This window comes from Carya illinoinensis, chromosome 11, assembly GCF_018687715.1.
Source record: "Carya illinoinensis cultivar Pawnee chromosome 11, C.illinoinensisPawnee_v1, whole genome shotgun sequence".
Lineage (NCBI taxonomy): Eukaryota > Viridiplantae > Streptophyta > Magnoliopsida > Fagales > Juglandaceae > Carya > Carya illinoinensis.
Window position 1 is genome coordinate 38,437,082 of NC_056762.1, and position 20,053 is coordinate 38,457,134.

Sequence of the window (20,053 nt, forward strand, 5' to 3'; positions counted from 1 at the left end):
GGGTAATGATGTTTGGATCTAGATCAAAAGTCCGAGCTCCCGGATCGATATTCAACTCCGACCGAACGACATACAAACGATCTCCATTCACGATTATACCATCAATCCCTCTCTGCTGTCCACACTATGCAAAGGTCGGGAGCAGCAATGGCTTGGAACGTGTTCAAGTTCTGTACGGCCCTGCGTGGTCTCGGCTCCATCATGATCCTCCTGGTCCTCGCCATAGTCGGGGTCTCCTATTACACTATTGTCATAGCCATTTATGGCCCAGCTCTCTTCCAGACCGGCCTTCCTGATTCTCTCGCTGCTCTCGCCGTCTTGTTCTTGTTTCATTTTCTGGTATTTTCCGTCTCAGTACTTCTTTAATTGGTTCTTAATTTAAATATGAGATTGCTTGGTTGATGATTAATTGAAGAAAAGAAAGAAAATCGAAAATCGTTGGCCCGAGTACAGTTAATGGAGACAAAAGTGGGAAAAGTTGAAAATTGAATCTCATTACCGATATGGTTCCTCACCTCAGCAACAATCTTAGTTTTGAAATTGCAAATACGCACCTATTTTTTTCACTTTTGTAACATTCTTTAGTTTTATTATGCTTAAAGGTATTTTTTCCCAACCATTTCAGACAGGAATTTGAATACTGAAAACTGATGACGGTGCAAAATGCTATATTTTACTAAGTTTCTCTAAGTCAATTTTGTTCTGTAGTTGGGGATGCTATTATGGAGCTACTTTTCTGTTGTTCTAACGAATCCGGGCAGTGTTCCTCCGAATTGGAGGCCAGTAATGGATGAGGAGAAAGGAGACATGGATCCACTGATGTCATCAGAATATGAGGGCCCAGGTTTAGGCTCAAACCGGTCAACTATGAACCCAGCCAACCCAAGAATAAGGTTTTGTCGAAAGTGCAATCAAGTTAAACCACCTCGTTGCCATCACTGTTCTGTTTGTGAGTTCTTTGCATGAAATCCCGCTTTCAAAACTTTTTTGTTTCCTGATAAGTTGCTTTGAAAACTTCTGCTTGAAATTATGAAAATTAAAGAGGATTAATTCATGCATTTGTTATAGGTGCGAGGTGCGTACTGAAAATGGACCATCATTGTGTTTGGGTCGTGAATTGTGTTGGGGCGTTGAACTACAAGTACTTCTTTCTTTTCTTGGTATGCTGATTTCACCTCATCAACTTACAAGTCTCTTTGCATTAGCACATTCACTTTGCTTGATATCGTACTCATGCACTAGCTCTTGTGGATTTTTGCCTTTGCCAAATAAGGGCAATAGAATCAAGACGGATGATTTATATTTTGATTTTTGTTTATTTATTTATTTTTTTGTGTCATCATTTTTATGATGCAGTTACAGTCAATATCATATGTATCCTATCTTGAAGTTCATGGTCTTGTAATGGTGTGCAGAAAAATAAAGGATTTTAGAACAAGTAGAAATTGAGTGCAGATTAGGTTCTCTTTATAATGTGTTGTGCTTTACTGATACGATGCTTCAGCGGCCACTGCCCAGCAAGTAAAGTATATGCTAATCTTAATACATATTGGCATTTGGCCTGGTTGCCCTTACAAAAGCCTCCTGTTGTATTCGCTTCTTGCCCAGGATAGAGTCTTTAAAGTATAGTGTGTGAGACAATGAGAAATGTGGTAAAAGAATTTTCGGTGTATGGGGTTTCTCAAAAGGATGCTTGCTATTATCCAGCATCAAGCTAAAGCATTGCCTTTAAACAATTTTCTGTTGCTTGTTTGTTTTGATGCTAACGGCATTAGCTTGGGATTAGATCTTCAATCTGGGCAATTATATAGAATGCACTAATGCTTTGTTCTGTTATTGACTGTATTGGTTAATTTTGTTGATTGTATGCCTTCCCTTTCGGAGCATAGTTGATTAGCAGGAAGGCTTACTGTCACTGTTTTGCCGCAAGATGTTGCATGGGAAGGGTTTGCTTCAACACTTACCAGCACAAATAAAACAATCTCATCCTTTCAGTTTTGTAAATTACACTAAAGTTTCCATTTGAAATATTGAATAGCTTTGCTGCAAGATATCACATGCCCTATAAGTTCATGATATTAGAAAGTATTACAATTTCTTCTTCTTCTTCTTCTTCTTCTTCTCCTCTCTCTCTCTCTCTCTCTCTCTCTCTCTCTCTCTCTCTCTATTATGTATAGTTGTGTGACTATAGACACATATGATGTCTTGATTGCCTGAGCTTGTTTATGGTTTGCCTAGCAGACACTACAGGGCACTAATCGATTTTTCTTGTTATTTATGTACTTTATGAGAGTTTTTGACTTTTGAGTCCTTTTACTTGCAATCGAGTGTGGAGGACATACTATCCACACTGTTGATGTAGCAAGACTTGATTTGCAAGATTCAAATTTATAAATTACTCTTGCAAATCAAGTTATGCCATTTCAACGGTGCGGAAGGCGTGTCCACTGTCCTCCACACCGGCTTGCAAATAGAATTTTTCTTTATGGCATTATGCATATCTTTTCTTCTTCCCCTAGCAAAACAAAAGCACATTGAGACAGCTTTAGTCATGCTATTATTTTATTGTGTCTTGTGCTTTTCTGCTAACAGTGTAATTTCAGAGAAGTAAAAAAACCAATGAGGGTATGACTTAGTGGGGGGTAACGTTATTGTCCCATTTTGCTGCAGTTTTACACATTTCTTGAGACAATTCTTGTTACTTTATCATTACTGCCGTATTTTGTCAAGTTTTTCACCGATGGTGAGATACCTGGAACACCTGGCACCCTTGCAGCCACGTTGATCACATTCAGTAAGTTCTTTCAAATATACCATCTTTTATTTTAGATTTTCATCTGTACTCTTTAAGTGCTCAATTGCTGTTGTTTTTTATCCACTCAGTTTTGAACTTATCCTTTGCACTGAGTGTTCTTGGCTTTCTGATTATGCACATATCATTGATTGCTGCAAATACCACCACAATTGAGGTAATTCCTTGTTGTTTTCCATGTAATTAGGAATGGATTTAAACTTATAAATGTCTCACATAATGTTCTTGATCACTAAATTTTCTTGATTTTAGGCATATGAGAAGAAAACAACTCGTGAATGGCGTTATGACCTTGGATGGAAGGAAAACTTTCAGCAGGTTACCTCCTTTGTGGTGTGGGTGGGTTCTAGAAACATGATGGATATGCGTGCCATTTCTGCTAATCTGTTTTGCTAGATAAATTGCATTGCTTAACTGAACTTTTTAAACCCAGGATTAGTATGCTACATATGCACTGTAGAGCAGGAAAAAGAGCCTGATTTAGTTGCACTTGATTTTAGACATCTACATGTTAAATCTGCATGAAAGCATGACGCCAAAATGTTTGGGCTAAAAACTTTGTTTGCAATACTTGATATTTCATCGTATATATCCTCTACTAATTTCAATTTACAGCATGTTGAGCTTTATCCATGGTATGACCTGTAAGACATAGTACCTGGAATTTGGTTTTATATTTCCTATTGTTTGTGAACATGTCCTTGCCATCTTTGTTCCCCCAGTTTTATACACCCTTCTTCTTGTCTGCACTTCTCTTTAGTAATGCACCATCTCAAACCGGTAATTCTTAGTGGTCATGCTACTCTGGAGAGATTACCACACTTCTCTGCTTGTCATGACTTCCAATGGTTAATTGGAAACGGTTCATGTTGTATACAACATACATAGAATCCTTTGTCATGATGCAAGAATCAACTGGTCTTCCAACACCATGTGAGGCAGGAATTCACCTTCTGCCATTGGTGTTTCTACACGTGACTTGACACCAAAAAAATTACATTCCTTAAAACTGAACTGCCTTGGCAATTGTAACCAATTTCTTCATTTTAGAAATTCTGAAAATTTTTGTTGAGTTCCTGAATAATATGACAGATTCTCACTTTGTATGGGAAACTACAGTGTAATGTAAAGTGGAAACCAACATGTACTTGAAGTTTTTATTTTTTGACAAGTAACATGTGCTTGAGTTTTGTGTTTGCTTCAAAATAAAAGTTGCGGCGTCTGTGCTGTGCATCGGAATTACATTGTTGGCAACATTGTAAAATTTCCTTTTTCCATTTCAGGTGCTTGGGAGGGATAAGAAATACTGGTTAATCCCTGCATATTCAGACGAGGATCTGAGACTGATGCCAGCACTTCAGGGTCTTGAATATCCAACAAGGCCTGACTTGGATGTGCTTCGGGGTTTCTAGCAATAGTTGACCAGGACAGTTGGTTGCAGTTTTTTTCACACGCAGTCTCTGCAACCGGAAGGAAGGGAATATCATTCGAGTATGGCCTGGAATTTATGCCTAGAGACAGCAGCAATGGAATCATCAAAATGGTATAAGCTTCAGCCTTGGACATATATTACCTGGATGTTTTAAAGGAGTGATTGAATCCGCAAACTTGGACGGCCAATGTCGATGATGACTTTCTTGTATTCACACGTAGATTCTACCCGCTGGAGGTTGTGTATATGTCATCTTCACGATATTTGTTATCATTTACACGATAAACGTCTTACGTTCGAGCATGCACATTCTTACTGATTGTTGATCCCATGAATGAAATCTGGTTTTCACCATGATCTGTTGATCATGGATTAGCCCTTTGTACCGAAAGATTTCTGACATTCAGTAAAAATACATAGGCGTTAGCGAGCTCTGGAGCCGAATCAGAACTTGGATTTTTAGTTTTAAATGGACAATAATAAAATGCATAATAGTAAATAAAAGGAACTGCACAGTTTTTGCACAGGTATATTAAGCAACAATTTAAAAAAAAAAAAAAAAAGAGTTGGGTCTTTTTTCCTCTCCTGAGCCTTCTCTCTCCCACCAAAACCCAAGCATCTAGTTGCTTAACTCCAGAGGGGGTTGGAGCCTCTGCTCATTCTTCCCTCCTCCTATCTGGTTAATCCGGTAGCTATTCGTTTTAGTTTCTATTTCTTTTTCTGATCTTTTGCTTTTCGGAACTCAAAGACTACCACACGCTTCACCAAAGGCCTCCCTTGTCGTTAATCTTCCAAGCGGTAATAGTGGTAAGTCACTCAAAGTGCTCACATGAGCCACACGTGCGGTGTCTCCTGCCATCATGCGCATCTTCTCCACGGCCAATGACCTCAAATCTCTTAGGTCTGATAATTTCCTTCTGTAGTGAGTGTCTCCAATATGGCACCATTGTCGCAGGCAGTCTTCTTCTGGCAATTCGAAACTTTTCCAATTTATTACTCTTAATCAAGGATTATTAGAAAAAAGAATTCTATAGCCCGTCCAAATCAGCAATATGCAATATAAGCCCCTTCATTATGACATTCGGTCGCACTTAATTAGACCATTTTTAGCATGTTTCAAAATCGCTTCAAGCAGCGACCTCTTACGAGATATAGGTGGAGGTCAAGTCATTAGTTTCAAATTCTTCTCTTTCCTTTTTTTTTTTTTTTTCTTCTTCTTCTGTTGTGAATATTAGAACCTTTCAATCCACTAATTATCGTAACATCTAACCGTTACCATATCTATAATATACTTGCTTAAAGGAAAAAAAAAGATATGCACCAATAATGAGTCACACGTGTGATCTCTGTAGATTTGAATGTCAATTCTGAAGTGTGTCAGATCCGTACATCCTTATCCATTACGCTGTACATGTGATTCCAGTCCCAAACTCCCATGAATCACGTGCTACGGAGCTTTAACTAGGTGTGCAGGTTTCTGTATTTTTTGAAATTTGAAAGGGCTGCTGTACAGAGACAAATACCTTCATTTTTGAACTCGGGATAAATCAGCTTTGCTATATACAGTCGTCATATGTAATCGGCGTGCAGTCGGTTGTACAAAATGAATAAAAAAAATTATAAAAAATTTTTTTTATATTCAAGAGGACCTACATGAATTATAAAAAGTTATAAAAATAATTTTTTTTTTTTTCATGTAGGTCCCGTATTAATTTTTTTTTTACAGTCGACTACACGCCGACTGCATCTCCCAACTGCAAAAAGTGTTTCTCGGGATAAATTTTTGCAATTGTGGAGGTCAATTATTGTTTCGGATTGATTGTTGATTCACTTAGTAAAAAAAAAAAAGAAAGATAATATTTTTATTTATATAATTTACAAAAATTTATGTACTTCGCCCCACATAAAGCCATATGAACTCATGTTCTTTCTCAAAGGGTTATGTAAGGAACCTTTGTGAGGATCAAATTTGATAATTACAAAAAAAATTATTTTCTTTTGTCTTCTTTTTTTTTTTTTTTCAATTATCTTAAATAAACATTATTTTCTCTTAACTTTTCTTGGAGAGAAATTTAGGAGTTTATAACTACAATAACGCTTCGTTTAGATTTTAAAAATATTTCATCTCATTATTATAAAATTTTAAATTTTTACATAAAATATAATAAACAATTTAATTTTTTTAAATATTAAAATAATAATAATATTTTATTCATATTTCATTTAAAATTATCTAATCTCATCTTTAAATCCAAACCAGCACTAAAATAGAGAAAATTATTTTTATTTATGTTTATCAAATTTGGTTGTCAAATGGGGTGCTAAGTATCATTTTTCCTTTCTAAAAATATAATTTTCTTACCGCGTCCATTAACAATATCTATCCATAAAGTAAAGATTCAGAACAACTAAATATACAAAAATAAAATAAAATCCACAAGAATTTAAACAATTATACTTTTAGTTACATAATCATGATGACCTTTTATTAAATAATTTCAAGTATTTTTGTGTATTAATGCATGATTATACAGCTAGTATTAACATTGCAAGATTTCCTTTTTCCTGAGCCAGATTAGAAAGACAAGTTGATTTAGATGCATGGACAGTTTCGTAGGTATTTATTTGCACATATCCATGCCAAGATTTTTCGTACAAATAGCCATTAGCCAAAGATCGAAGGCATGAAAAGAATGACATATATATATATATATATATATATATATATATATATCCTGATGAAAAGTCTGTTTTGTGGAGGCTGGAACTAGGAGGTTTTCTTTAGTTCTTCTCACGAACTTCTGTACAGATGATAATTAAATTGAATTTATGTTTATACATGCAACGTAAGAATTAAAGAAGGATTACAAAAATTAGATAACGAGAAGTCTATCATATCTTTCAATTTCACAAGAAAACTACTTTCTGATAACATGCTCCTCTCCTGATTGTCGATCCACATGCTTGATCCATTTTTTCGCACCTGAACTTGAATTCCCCCCACTGGCCGCCGCTGCAACATGTGCAATATCCAATCCCATCCCCACCGGCAGAAACACAGAGCGCACGAGATGTTGCGATCCGCCATCAAGAACGCTTCGCCATTTGAAGCTTGCTATTGACTTCGAACCGGCATTCTTGCAAACCAAAACAGCACCACGGCTACTCAGCTTTGCCAGCCTCAGTATTCTTGCAAAATCCTTGCGCCTGCAATCAACCACCATGAAATCTATGCCTACTAGCTCGTCCATCGCTTCCTCCGGCTCTCCGACGATAACTTCTGGTGACATGCCGGCCTCGACCATGCCTTGGGTATACTCCGACCTCGATTGTTCATCGGGGACTATGCAAACGTGTCTTCCACCCGTGTGACGGCTCGCCACCGCTAGGCCAGTACTTGTTGCCATAACTCCACCTTGAGACCATGTCTCCACGATGAATTTGGCGTTCCAGCCTGCAGCCATGGCGGAAACAAGCTCTGCCACGCCTGATTCTTGATACAGCTCGCACTGCAAACAAAACCCGACCGTAAATTCATCAGATATACATGGAAAACAAAACGATAGCAACTCATTAAAGATTCAAAACAAAAAAAAAAGGGAAGGATGCATTTGCAACACTACAAATTAAATGTAATTGGAAAGTTTCTTACAGATTTAACAGTATCTATGTAGGCCTTTAACGCAGTCTCAGGAGACCAAACTAGCTTCATTTTGTGTTGTGTTTGTCCTGATCGCTCGTCGTCTTCTTTTCAAGTCAAGTTTTTTGCTTGGTCGTGAAGTAAAAAACTTGGTTGTGGTGGTATGCAGCAGGGGTGGAGTCAATTTTGGCGTTTTATTTGAGACCGAAAGGGTCATCTCACACACAGCAAACAATATCGTACGTGGACCGTTGACAATGATATTGAATCAATATCCGCGCACATCCAACGTGCAGATAGTGATCGCATCACAATGGATTAGAAAAACGTTGTTTCTCATATATACCAATGTGCAACAACATGATGATTAACCAGGTAATTTCCAGGGATATTGTTTTCAATTGCCAAATTGAATTAAACAACTAATTAAACACGCTAGCTCATGGCCGGACCTTGAAGAATATTGCCCAGGTGGTTTCTCTTCAGTACTGTTTGCTTGTTAATTTTTAGGTTCTGCTTTCGTATAGAAATGTTATATAACTCTTATTTTTATTCTATTAAGTAAGATATGACATATTTATTCTTATTAGATGATAAAAAAATATAAAATATATATAAACATATTTCTAAGTAAAAAAGTTAATTAAAATAGCAAAGTACTGAAAAATATAAAATAAAAGCATCCTTATATATATATAGCTATATATATTTTTGTTCTTTGATATTGGCTAGTACGTACGTACGTACTTATAAGACATGACTTCTTCAAGTACGTACTGAAATGATATGTATCGTTCGTGACATCCTTGTCCAACATATATATCATTTATCCATGTCTTGTTTACTTAATCTTTATAATTTATAATTTTTATTTTTTGAAAAAATAAGCCACTTCACCATGTGAAGGCGAGATAGAGATAGAACGCGTTTGTACTTTAACGTGAAAAAGGACATTGGTGGATTAAGTACCGCTTTGTCAAACATATACACCGAGATCGATCGATCCATCTGCCCCGATGCATTTTTGTCACCCCCACGTCACATCTTTACCATCTATATCATCATAAGATCATGGAATATATACAAGGCTACAAGCATAGACTTACAAAAAAGTCTTCGTCGTGTTCTGTCCACGTACAGGAGGAGAAAGAAAAATAGACTATTCTCTCTTTTACAGAACCGTACGTGGGAAAGCACAAGCCAGACTTTGGATGCCTTTCGGGCGCAAAATTTGGTGATATAAAAATAAATTGATAAGTTGACATGTTTTAATATATTATATTAAAATTATTTTATAATTTAATATATTATATCGAATCTGCATATTAATTAACTTAGTCAAAACTTATCAAATTTTGATAAATAAAGCTAAAACAATTAAGTGAAGAAAATTAAAAGATATTGAAAGTACATGACCCATGTAGCATCTAGAAGCAAAATTATAGAGCACAACAATATAATTAAGTAGTAGAGCCGTACCACATCCACCGTGAGACTCATCCAGAGAAGACAAATTTTTTTAATATATTTAAATATTTTTTTAAAAGAATTCATAATATCTTTTAAAAAATACTTCTTTAATCACTAAATAAAAATAAAAATAAAAATTTAAAAAAACAATAGAACCATATTTTATAAAATCATACATATTTCAAAACTTTGGTGACAATAACTCTTCTAATTAGTATCATGTTTAAAAAAATCATACATATTTCGAATTGCTAAAACACTATCAAACTCATGTAATTATATGGAGGAGATATTTATAGGACTTAAATTTTTTATTTTTATTTTTTTAAGTTAGAGGAAAATTCATAAAATATAAAATAAATAATTGAAGTGATATAAATTAAAAAGAACTAATTAACAAACAAATGATCAAAATAAGGGACGCTAATTAAAGAAAGCCAACCCCAAACCAAAATCCACTGAATTACGAAATGCTGTGTGTGATACACCGCCATAGCTCCAATTAATACATGATCATGACCACTGTCAGCATCCATCCACCTAAGTTGAGCCCCATTAACCTTATCAAGATAAAAGCTCGATCATTGACATGTGGATTAAATTGTTCACGTCACAGGATTGACCAACTCTATGGATGGTGATGCTGATATTGGGTTACTCATGGAAACCGACCACGCCATCTCTACATTAAATTTTATTTAGCAGCTGGCATGGGACATGGAGATGATCAGCAGCCTTTACTCCGTAACTGCCACATGCATCTCTGAAATTGATCTATCTTATCCTGCATGTAATTCCTTGCTTACAGTGATGTAATCCTCAAGTTTTATCTTTTTTTTAATAAAATTAAAATACCGCCATCTTCCTTAAAAAATTGAAATTAGTTTATAATTTTTTGTAATGTTTTTTCTAGCATCTTTTGAAAAGGTTGGCTTCCAACCTAAACCATGATTAATTATAATTAGGTCAACTTTATTCTGAAACTTAGATAAATCATGTAAATGTTTTTTCTTTTGTTAATGGCCAACTGATCATATATAGCCTGCCTGCCCACAATAATTTTTATACTGGGGCGGCCTGATCAAAGATAATATGAAGAATAAAATGGTGGAAAATAAAACAAGAGTTTCAGCCTTTTTTAGGTCAAGACTCTCGATCGATCGAATTCCTCATGAAATTTAATGTTAATTGATATTGAAAATGAGTCATGTCTCGATCGGCCAACGGTCGTAAACAAAAACACGAGGAATTCTGGTCATATTTTATTGCAGCCGGCCATATCAATCTGAAAGCATCTATAAAAGTGTCCGGGAATAAAATTAGAAACAGTTTTGTCATTACACGTCAGCAATGATGATAATTAAACATTGACATTACGTGACTAAAAAGAAAACTAAAGTTAAATTACTTATTTAGCTCACATATTCTAACTTCTATTAATCCTATATAAATTCCTGATCAAGGCGTAATTGTCATGTTCATGGATGTCAAAGGGACGAGATTTATCGAGTATGCGTATTATTTATTTGTTAGCTTTCTATCATTATGTCTTTAGTTGAAAATTGAAATTGATTACTCGATTTATCTTGAAACATCATTTGATCAAGACTTCTAGTGTTTGTGCACAATGTTGGGCCAAGAGTCTGGTTTCTTACATCACATTCAAACTCTTGCTAATACTTCTACCGGGCTTGCTCTTTCGAATTCAACTAAGCAGCGGCCCAGCCATTTCTGCCTGAGATTCGATAGCCACGGGTCTCGCTCAGAACTTCCATCGAACACCCAGCAATCTAGGACCGACTTCCATTACAATAACCTTTATTCTAATACACGTGGCAAAAGCTTAGAAGCCTTTTAGCACACGTTTCACCCACCCAACTTTAGCTCCTTCCTTTTTCATTTCGAAATTCGAAGCCTTCCTTCTGATTTTTCATCGTCGCAGAACGCAGAGAACAAAAAGATAATGCACCGCTACAAATCCTCTCTTCGGTATCCCAAATTCGCTGCATACAGTTTCGTATCAAAACGGTTCTCTCACCTCGAAACCGCCGGGCCCCTGGCCTCGCTCCTCAGGTCCCGCTCTGTGGTCCGCTTCCGAGGTCCTGATACTTTGAAGTTCCTCCACGGCCTGCTGACGAACGATGTACGGAGGTTCGGTGAACCTCTGGGCGAGAGAACCTCGAACTTGCCCACGCCCAATTTGCCCGCCTTGTCTGTCCCTCCCATGTACGCCGCGCTCTTGACCCCTCAAGGAAGGTTTCTGTACGACCTGTTCTTGTACATGCCGCCGAGGCCTGAGGCCAAGCTCGATAGGAACGGTTCCGGACCCGGTTCGAACTCGGACGAGTCGTTCCAGCTGTTTGCGGATGTGGATGCAACTGTTTTGGATGAGCTCTTGCAGACCTTCAGGAAGTGAGTTTATCGAATTTTCACTCGTCTTACATTATTCGCGTTCTTTCTCAAGTAGGTTTTATAAATAATATTACTAGGAATCTCACCAAGTGGGCTTTGTAAGTTATAGCATCTATTTGGGACCTTGAATGGTTAATTTCGTAATTTTTGCTTGAGAATAGCAGTTATTCATGAAATAAAAGAATGTTGTATTCGAATTGGCGGTTGTTAAGATTGGTTTATTGTCTTAAATTGTATGGTAAATTAGGAAGAGTAGAATCGTAGTTAGATTACAGCTGAATTTGTGAACTTCGAGTGCACCTATTGCCTTTGAACTATAAGGAGTTCGGTTTTCTTTCAAATAAACACGCTTAGTTCTTAAGAAGTTGTAGATTAGTTACTGTCATTTTGTTACTGCGCATTTTCTGCTAACCTTGACAATTGATTGGTCACAATAAGTCATGAAGCATGTCCCAGCATGTGTTAGGTCACTTGAACACTCAATGAAATATGGGGGAGCTATTGTTTGGCCGTGGAAAACAATAACCTGCAAGTAAAGATCGTAAATTTAGGTGGTTGGAGATCAAGGATCATTTTTGAATCTTCTCGATAAAAAAAAAAAATTATTCTTTATCTCCAATGTTTTTCTGGTTTTAGCAGCCTAGTTGGAGAATAATACATTATGATTTGTTCTTGCTGAACATTGCTGGGTTTTGGATATAAGAACCGGCTTGGTATAGAGGAGCAGACATGAAAAAGAGAAAAGTCATCATTTGTGTATCCTTTTGAGTGAATTTTTATTAGCTGATATATCAGTGTCCTTCAAGCAACACTTTCTTCTAGGGTACTGCACCATAGATTCCTCTAGCTATTTTCCTAGTTACAGAAATTTGGCCTCTAACCTGTTTTATGAGACTTGGTGCTGCCTGTGTTATGTATGACCAACTATGGTTCACTGTTTGACCAGGCATAAGGAGGGAAAGAATCATGGAAAACACAGTTTTCGGATCCAGTCCCAACTCAAAAGACAAAAGGACCCCTTTGTTGCTAGAAATTGATGTTTGTTTGATTTTTGATCCACCAACCTTTCTTTCACTTCCTTCTAAATATGCATAATTGTGACCGAAAACAAGAATAAGTTCCATTTTTTGCACTTATGCTATAAGATATGCGACCAACCACCTAGACAGCACCAGGACGATTATAGAGGCTTTACTATGTGGGTGAACGATCATTTTTTCCCCCTCTTAATGCTCTTTTATTTGCTTACTCTCGAATAACAAAGCCAGCAATATCCTTTTTGCGGAAGCAATTGTGCATTTCTTTCTTTTTGTCAATTTAAGCTTTTAAATTTATGCATTTGCATATTTTCTATTTGAAAATCTTGTGCAAGCAGATACCGATTGAGGTCTAAGGTTGAGATTGAGAATGTCGCAGAAGACTTCTCTTGCTGGCAGCGTTATGGTGGGAACCTTTCTGAAAGGTTGTTATCTGCAGAAGAACCAGAGGCTGCCAGTGTTGGCTGGGGTGGTGGTGTTGATCGCACTGGAGTGTCAGCTTCACATGGAGTTAATCTTGGATGGCATTGGTTTAAGGATCCCAGATTGGATTCTCTTGGTTTCAGGGGGATCTTCCCAGCGGACACAATACGTGAGTTTCTAAGTTTTTGTTGCTCCTGAGATCTGCATATGTTTACAGTATCAAAAAGTTTCCAAGAGCTTATGATGACATCATGGATCATTTGACAGACCCACTTACTGAATAAGCTGCGTAAATATTTTCCTTTTGTGCCTGTTGCAGCACCTTTGGTTGAGGCTGACAAAGAAACAGATGAACAGAATTATCTACTCTGGAGGTTGCAGAAGGGGGTTGCAGAAGGCTCGACTGAAATTCCAAAAGGTAGTTTTTTATTTCCTCCTCGAGGTTATGCTCAAGTTTTTGCAATATTTTCCTGAAAGTATTTTAGATCCTGGAACTCAAATCTAATTGATTTTTGTATCCCCTCACCCTTTCAATTGCTGTGGCTAGTAACTTGTCTGCATTTTGTAACTGTAATCATGACATGATTATTTGCCTAGTTTTTCTCTTTTCATTTTTGATGAAATTGTCTCTCCCATATCTATTTTTTGTACAAATATCACACACACACACATCATGTACGTTTTTTTGGATAGAAATCATAGAGTTCTTATTATCATTTCTAGGAGAGGCAATTCCACTTGAATACAATCTCGCGGGTCTGAATGCAATAAGCTTTGACAAAGGGTGCTACGTGGGCCAGGAGCTTGTTGCTCGTACACATCACCGGGGTGTCATTCGCAAGCGTGCAGTTCCTTTAAGGTTTCTCAGTGATAGTGGAGAAGGTAAATATTCCTTTCATCTGAAATCTTGCCCCTTTTTTTCCCTCCCTGGTCCTGGTATGACCCAAACGTTTCATTCCTGTTCCTCAGAGGTGGAGCAGAAAGTCGCTCCTGGCTCAGAAGTAAAGGACGATACCTCCCACAAGAAGGTAGGTACGGTGACAACTGCACTAGGGTGTCGTGGGCTGGGACTTCTGCGGTTGGCGGATGCCTTCAAAGGATTGGGTGCATTGACTATACAAGGATGCGAGGATGTGAAGGTCGAGGCTATTAGACCAGATTGGTGGCCTGCCGAATGGTTTCAAGAGCATCAACAGCACAGTGCTGTTGCTTAAGAGTAATCCCCCTGTCTTAGCGAGTATGCTGGCCGTGAATCTTCTTCGAAGGGTGGAAACCTCGTAGCTCTTCAGTTTTTTTGCCTTCTTCTTAGAAATAAAATGGGGCCGTTCTTTAATCTTTATTGAAAGAAATAAAGGAAGAGAATTTTTGTACAAAACCCTGATTTGCATATTATTGGGTTTTTGCTCATTCGGCTTTAGTCCCACATTGGTGGAGAATAAAAGAGAAGATAGGCCAAGACTTACAAAAGGAGATTTAGCCTTTTTGGTAAAATGCACCAATCAGAAGTTTAGTTAGTAATTTTTTACTTTAGTTAAATTTCTCTATTGTCTTTTTTATAAAATGAGAAGAGATGTAAAGTTAAAATTTTGCTTATAGGGAAGCTGAGGGTGTATTTGGGATGAGAAGAAAAATTATGTGATTGTAATAATTTTTTATATATTAGATTTTCTTATCTAGTCTGGTGGTTTTTTTCTTTTCTAGAAGTTTTTCATATAAAATCTTGTGTTATTATTTCTCTATTTTTTTTTTATATTCTTACAAAAGGTAGATCTTATAGGGTGAATATGGATTGAAAATTCCCAACACATTTATTAAATTATTCCTCAAATAGCATTTAAAATTTCAGCGAGGGGAAATAGAAAGAATTTTGTTGGTTTCCATCCTTTCTCAATGTCTACCTTTTATGTACAGGCTTCATCCAAAGTTATCTGAATGTGTCAAACCTCTAATATATACCTTTTGATTGCATCAAAGTAAAGAATCTCTTGGGCCAACGGACAAACGATTAGGTTTTTCACTTCTTGTGTAAAGACCAAGCACCACAAGAAGAAGAAACTACTAAAGAAATTTTGACGTTGTAGTAAGAGACCAGGAGCTCTGGGTCAATAAACATGGTCAACCCGCCACAACCATGTGGACAACCTTTATAACTTTCTTACACGTCTGGTTGCAGGTACTGCTGTTATTTATGGTCTGACATCAATTATAAATGAACGCATTAGCATTTGGCACCGACACTTAGCGGGTTAGTGGTTGGCCCTCATCACAGCTATTGCTTTTCACAAAGTTAGAAGTATCTTATTACAAGTAATCGCGGGGACTCTTGTTTCCCAACATAGACTTCTCTTCCACAATCAATTTGCAGGAAGGATATAACTATAAATAGGGGACCAGCTTCAACAAGAGTAGACAGATTAATGAAGGTCCATCATTAGGCCATTAAGAACTGTCACTACAACTGCTTAGCTCCTCAATTACGGCCTCGATGCTTGGCCTGAGGTCGGGGTGCTCGTGGGTGCACATCAGTGCAATGTCTGCCAACTTAGTTGCCTCAGATTCAGAGAAATTTACCTTCAGATTTGTGTCGATAAAATCTTGAAATCTATAAGATTCAGCTGCCACTTTTATTGAGTTGGTGACAGTCTGCTTACCGGAAAGAACTTGGAGGATGATTACTCCAAAGGCATATATGTCACTCTTCTCAGTGAAGCGACCAGTGGTAATGTACTCAGGAGCTAGGTATCCCAAGGCAGCACTAATTTTGAGAGCCGAGAAGATAATATCATCAGCAAGAAGCTTAGGAAGGGCAGAATCTGAAATCAACGGATTGAACTGCTGATCAATGAGAATCTTCTCGACCGATATGTTTTGGTGAATTAAGGCAGGCTTGTTTTCTTTGCTGCTATGTAAATACCCAATACCTGGTCAGAAAAGCACAACAAAATATCAAAATAAGCCACCATATATTTTGAGGTCTTGTGATCCCGCATATAATACAGTCTCACTCCATTGGTTTTCTTAAACTAAACTTGTATTTCGAGATTAATGGGTGAGATCAGTAATAAAAAATACGAGGAAGAATGGAATGTGCACTTACACACCTTCTTAAAATATGAAAAAGAAAATTTCCATTCTGGCAGCGCCTCTAAAGAGCAAAACACATCATCTAAAATCAGGACATAAAAAGAAAGAGGCACTTGAAGAAATGGACTGGATCAGCCTCAAAACTCCACAGTTGGCAGCTCATGATAATGCAATTCGCTATTATGGAAGATGTTTTTTTTTTTCCTTCCCCTCACCCCCCCAACCACCCCCAAAACAGCTAAAAAAAAAAACAATTTTGTAGGTTGACAAATTTGTACTAATAAATTCAATAGAAAAATTGAAATAGCAATTAAATCTCCAAGTGACACATACAGCAAACGATAAGGGGCAAAGATACGTATTCATCAACAAATGAAGTCAAAAGCATCTGTGTTGATAAATTCTCAAGTTAACAGACCTATTACTAACCTACTAATATTATTGAGAAATGTACATCATGATTCATGACCATGCATGGGAAAAACTGAAGAAACGGCACAACATATCCAACTGTAACTGTCATTTCCTTGGACTAGGATTACCTATCAATCCATCAGCATCAAGATACAATGCAGCATCATTGCAACAGATTTGAGAATAATGTGATGAATAGAAATCACTGACCTTTTGCAATGCCACTGATGATAGAAACCCTCTTGGACCAGTCAAGAGCTAGGTTGCTTCCATCATCCAAATCAAGATATCTAGACAGGTTGCCATTTGGAGCAAAATCATATATGAGAAAACATTCACCCCTGCTCCTTGAGCAACAGAAACCTCTCAGCTGAACAAGGTTTTCATGTCTCAGTGAGGCTAATAATTTCAAACCCTTCAGAAACTCCGCTTCCTCAGACTTACAGCTAGTCACATTAATACCTCTAATAGCTACCATAGAACCATCTCTAAGAATTCCTTTGTACACAGCTGAGAATTTGCTCTTTCCCAGTAAATTTACCTCAGAGAAGTGCTGGGTTGCAGACTCAACCTCTTCCATGTTGAACCTAAAGTAACTTAGATAATCGTGAGGAGATCCAATGCCATCTCGGCCATCAGCCAAAGGGTCCCATCCATTGGAGTACTCAAGAATTACTAGTGGAGAGGCACTATTCATGTAGAACTTAGTCTGGTCAGTGCTTAGTCGATCATCAGAAAAATCAGATATGGTCCCAATCTTTTGTTTCTTCCGGCGGTACATGATAATGATCAGAAATACAGCCCCTGTCAATGTGACAGTGACTGTAATAACCCCTGCAACTACTGCAGCCTGTGGGAATCTTGTGGACATTGAGCAATGCGTCTGGCTGCAATGAGCTCCAAAATTTGCGGGTTGAGGGTTGGCTATTGGAGCAGTATAATTTATGCTTGGTCCAGGTTGATCAAAATTGACTTTATCGTCATCAAATGCAGTGCAGACTCGCACTGCAGAAAACCCAACTCCACATAAACCTGGATTGTTCCCACACTGTAACCCTTCATTTAATCTCCTGAAAGCTTCATTTTCATTTATCAAACTTATAATCAGTATGGATCAGTCCCCAACAAAGTTAAGAAAGAAAATGGAAGAGTGTCAAAATGAGATTTTGAGTGAACATAAGCGAGGATGGAAGAAATAGACATACCAGAAGGGACAACTCCAGAGAGAGAATTGTTTCGGACATCTAGAACTTTCAACTGTAAAATATCCGCCAGACTTGCTGGAATTCGACCAGTGAAGCCATTAAAGCTCAAATCAAGCCTTGTTAGCATCCCCAAGTTCCCTAAGCTTGCAGGAATTTCGTCCATTAGTCTGTTGTCTTGCAAGGCAAGAACATTTAACCTCTTCAAGGAACCCATCTGTGTAGGAATCTTCCCCGTCAGCTGGTTACAACCTAGCTGTAAAACTACAAAACAGAGAAGTTTTTTTTTTTAATTAAGCCGAGTTTTAGGACCAGAGTCCTAAAAACAGTACATCTTCAATTCCAATCTTTTATTGACATCTTCGTACAGCAACACTCAATTCCAAATCTCATTGCCCATTCAGTTGTTGCGGAAATTTTGGAAAGGAAAGGAAGTACTAAACGAAAAAGTCGGTATCAGTTATAAAACTTGCCTTTTGGTGATAAATAATGACACAAAACATGCAAATCGAAATCTTCTATTTTCTTTCGCGTATTTGCCTCTGTGAAGAAATGTGAATTAAAGGTGGCCAAGATGCAGATATTAACCATCCCACTTGATCAAAACGAAGACAACCAGATGAATAACTGAAAAGAAACCTCCACTCCATTCGACAGAAAAGAAGAAAACAAAAATGCCAAAATAATCAACGAACTTATTCTCCATGAGGCCTTCGATCCAAAAATGAGCAACGAAACCATATAACATATAACAATGCACCAAGAGAAAATTATGCACAATTTGGAACCAGAGCAAAAAATAAACAACTCCGAATGTCACAGCAACACCACGGTTACCCGCATCTAAGGGGATTCTTTCATTTTTTCTGAAACCAAAGAACTTCAATAGAGATTTTGAAATTCATCTCTTCCTTCCCTCAGTTTCTCCGCAACACGTCAGCCATATGTAAATCAATTGCAAAAGAACACCCAAAAAGAAGAAACTAAAGATACAGATTATTGAGCAAAACCGGAACTTTTTCCTATGAAACAAACCACTGACCTTGAAGACTATTCATGTTCCCAATCTCATGCGGTATACCACCCGATAGATTATTCACATTGAGATAAAGATCAGTCAGCTCATTTAGATTGGAAATCTCTTTGGGTATCTCTCCGGACAAATTGTTGTAGTGCAAGTACAACCCCGACAAGCATTTTAGCTCAGCCACGGCTCCCGAGACCTTGCCTGAGAGACCCTTTCCCTGCAAGGAAATGTTGGCCACTTTGCGATGCTCATTGCACGCCACCCCCTCAAATGAGCCACTGCAGGGGTCATCCTCACTGGTCCACGACTGCAAGAACTTGTTCTCTGGGTCCAGTGAAGACTTCAACTCGAGAAGAGCTCTCAACTCTCCATTTCCAAGAACAGGTCGTAGAGTACAAAATGTGAGCAAAAGAGGCAGAGAAATTAGAAAGTGAAGGAAATCCATTCCAATTAGTTGTAGAACTCCCTGTTTCCCCTAAATCTTTTGCTCTGTTTGGCCTATCCCAAGCAACCCATATTTATTCTGGAACTCCGGGAGTATTCTTCCAAGTCCTTGTTCTCCGTCTGCCACTGACAGTGCTTCTTCCCTCCTTTAATTTCTCTATCCAGAATTTTTGTACTCATCCGGGAAAGAACGGGCAGAAAGAGTACGTAACGTCGTCCAAAGGGTAGAATTTAGAAATTTACTACAACTCCAGTACTTTACGTTGTTGGGCTGGAGATAGGTTCACATATGGATTCGAGAAGAGACAGTGGAAGAAAAACGTAAGCATGACAGTTGGCTGTAATAGACTATAGCCGTCGCTGTTGGACGCATTTTAAATCGGCGATTCAGATCAACGGCGACGTGGTGGTTAAAGGGTCCTACACAATAATGAAGAGCTACGTTGATTTGAAACTAGTGCTCAAGAAATGGGCTCCAGCCTCCAAGCCACCAATGTCAACAAGTTTACAGTTGTCAAGAGGTGACGCTCCATTGGAGCGAAATATTAAAACCGACGACGATGGGATGTGGACGTTGCATCTAGGGTCAGGCCAATATGCCGCCAAGCAAAAAAACTTTTTTAATTATTAAATAAAAAAAAATTACCAACATTCAA

At 37.7% G+C, this 20,053-nt stretch overlaps 4 protein-coding genes across 6 annotated transcripts; 2 read left to right on the top strand and 2 right to left on the bottom strand.

Annotated features, from left to right (window-relative positions):
- LOC122281699 (probable protein S-acyltransferase 14) lies at positions 1-4,619 on the top strand. Of its 2 annotated transcripts, none has more exons than XM_043093435.1 (7): positions 1-339; positions 709-949; positions 1,069-1,160; positions 2,671-2,794; positions 2,884-2,969; positions 3,065-3,151; positions 4,096-4,619. In XM_043093435.1, exons 1-7 carry the CDS (start codon positions 127-129, stop codon positions 4,222-4,224), a joined length of 972 nt encoding a protein of 323 aa, XP_042949369.1. In that variant the 5' UTR covers positions 1-126; the 3' UTR covers positions 4,225-4,619. The 2 variants fall into 2 exon arrangements, with proteins under 2 accessions (XP_042949369.1, XP_042949370.1); XM_043093436.1 differs by having other exon boundaries at positions 5-339; positions 3,065-3,130.
- Positions 4,620-7,120: 2,501 nt separating this feature from the next.
- Positions 7,121-8,231, bottom strand: LOC122281857. Its single transcript, XM_043093672.1, has 2 exons — positions 7,897-8,231; positions 7,121-7,753 (listed from the first exon to the last, which is right to left on the bottom strand). Exons 1-2 carry the CDS (start codon positions 7,954-7,956, stop codon positions 7,163-7,165), a joined length of 651 nt encoding a protein of 216 aa, XP_042949606.1. The 5' UTR covers positions 7,957-8,231; the 3' UTR covers positions 7,121-7,162.
- A 2,615-nt stretch (positions 8,232-10,846) lies between these two features.
- LOC122281070 (putative transferase At4g12130, mitochondrial) lies at positions 10,847-14,902 on the top strand. The gene is made up of 5 exons (XM_043092317.1): positions 10,847-11,766; positions 13,142-13,395; positions 13,546-13,644; positions 13,950-14,108; positions 14,196-14,902. Exons 1-5 carry the CDS (start codon positions 11,318-11,320, stop codon positions 14,438-14,440), a joined length of 1,206 nt encoding a protein of 401 aa, XP_042948251.1. The 5' UTR covers positions 10,847-11,317; the 3' UTR covers positions 14,441-14,902.
- Positions 14,903-15,464: 562 nt separating this feature from the next.
- LOC122281069 (somatic embryogenesis receptor kinase 4-like) lies at positions 15,465-19,852 on the bottom strand. 2 transcript variants are annotated; one of them, XM_043092315.1, is made up of 4 exons: positions 18,969-19,852; positions 17,930-18,190; positions 16,935-17,801; positions 15,465-16,147 (listed from the first exon to the last, which is right to left on the bottom strand). In XM_043092315.1, exons 1-4 carry the CDS (start codon positions 19,396-19,398, stop codon positions 15,666-15,668), a joined length of 2,040 nt encoding a protein of 679 aa, XP_042948249.1. In that variant the 5' UTR covers positions 19,399-19,852; the 3' UTR covers positions 15,465-15,665. The 2 variants fall into 2 exon arrangements, with proteins under 2 accessions (XP_042948249.1, XP_042948250.1); XM_043092316.1 differs by lacking the exon at positions 18,969-19,852 and adding an exon at positions 18,400-18,950.
- Positions 19,853-20,053: the final 201 nt, after the last annotated feature.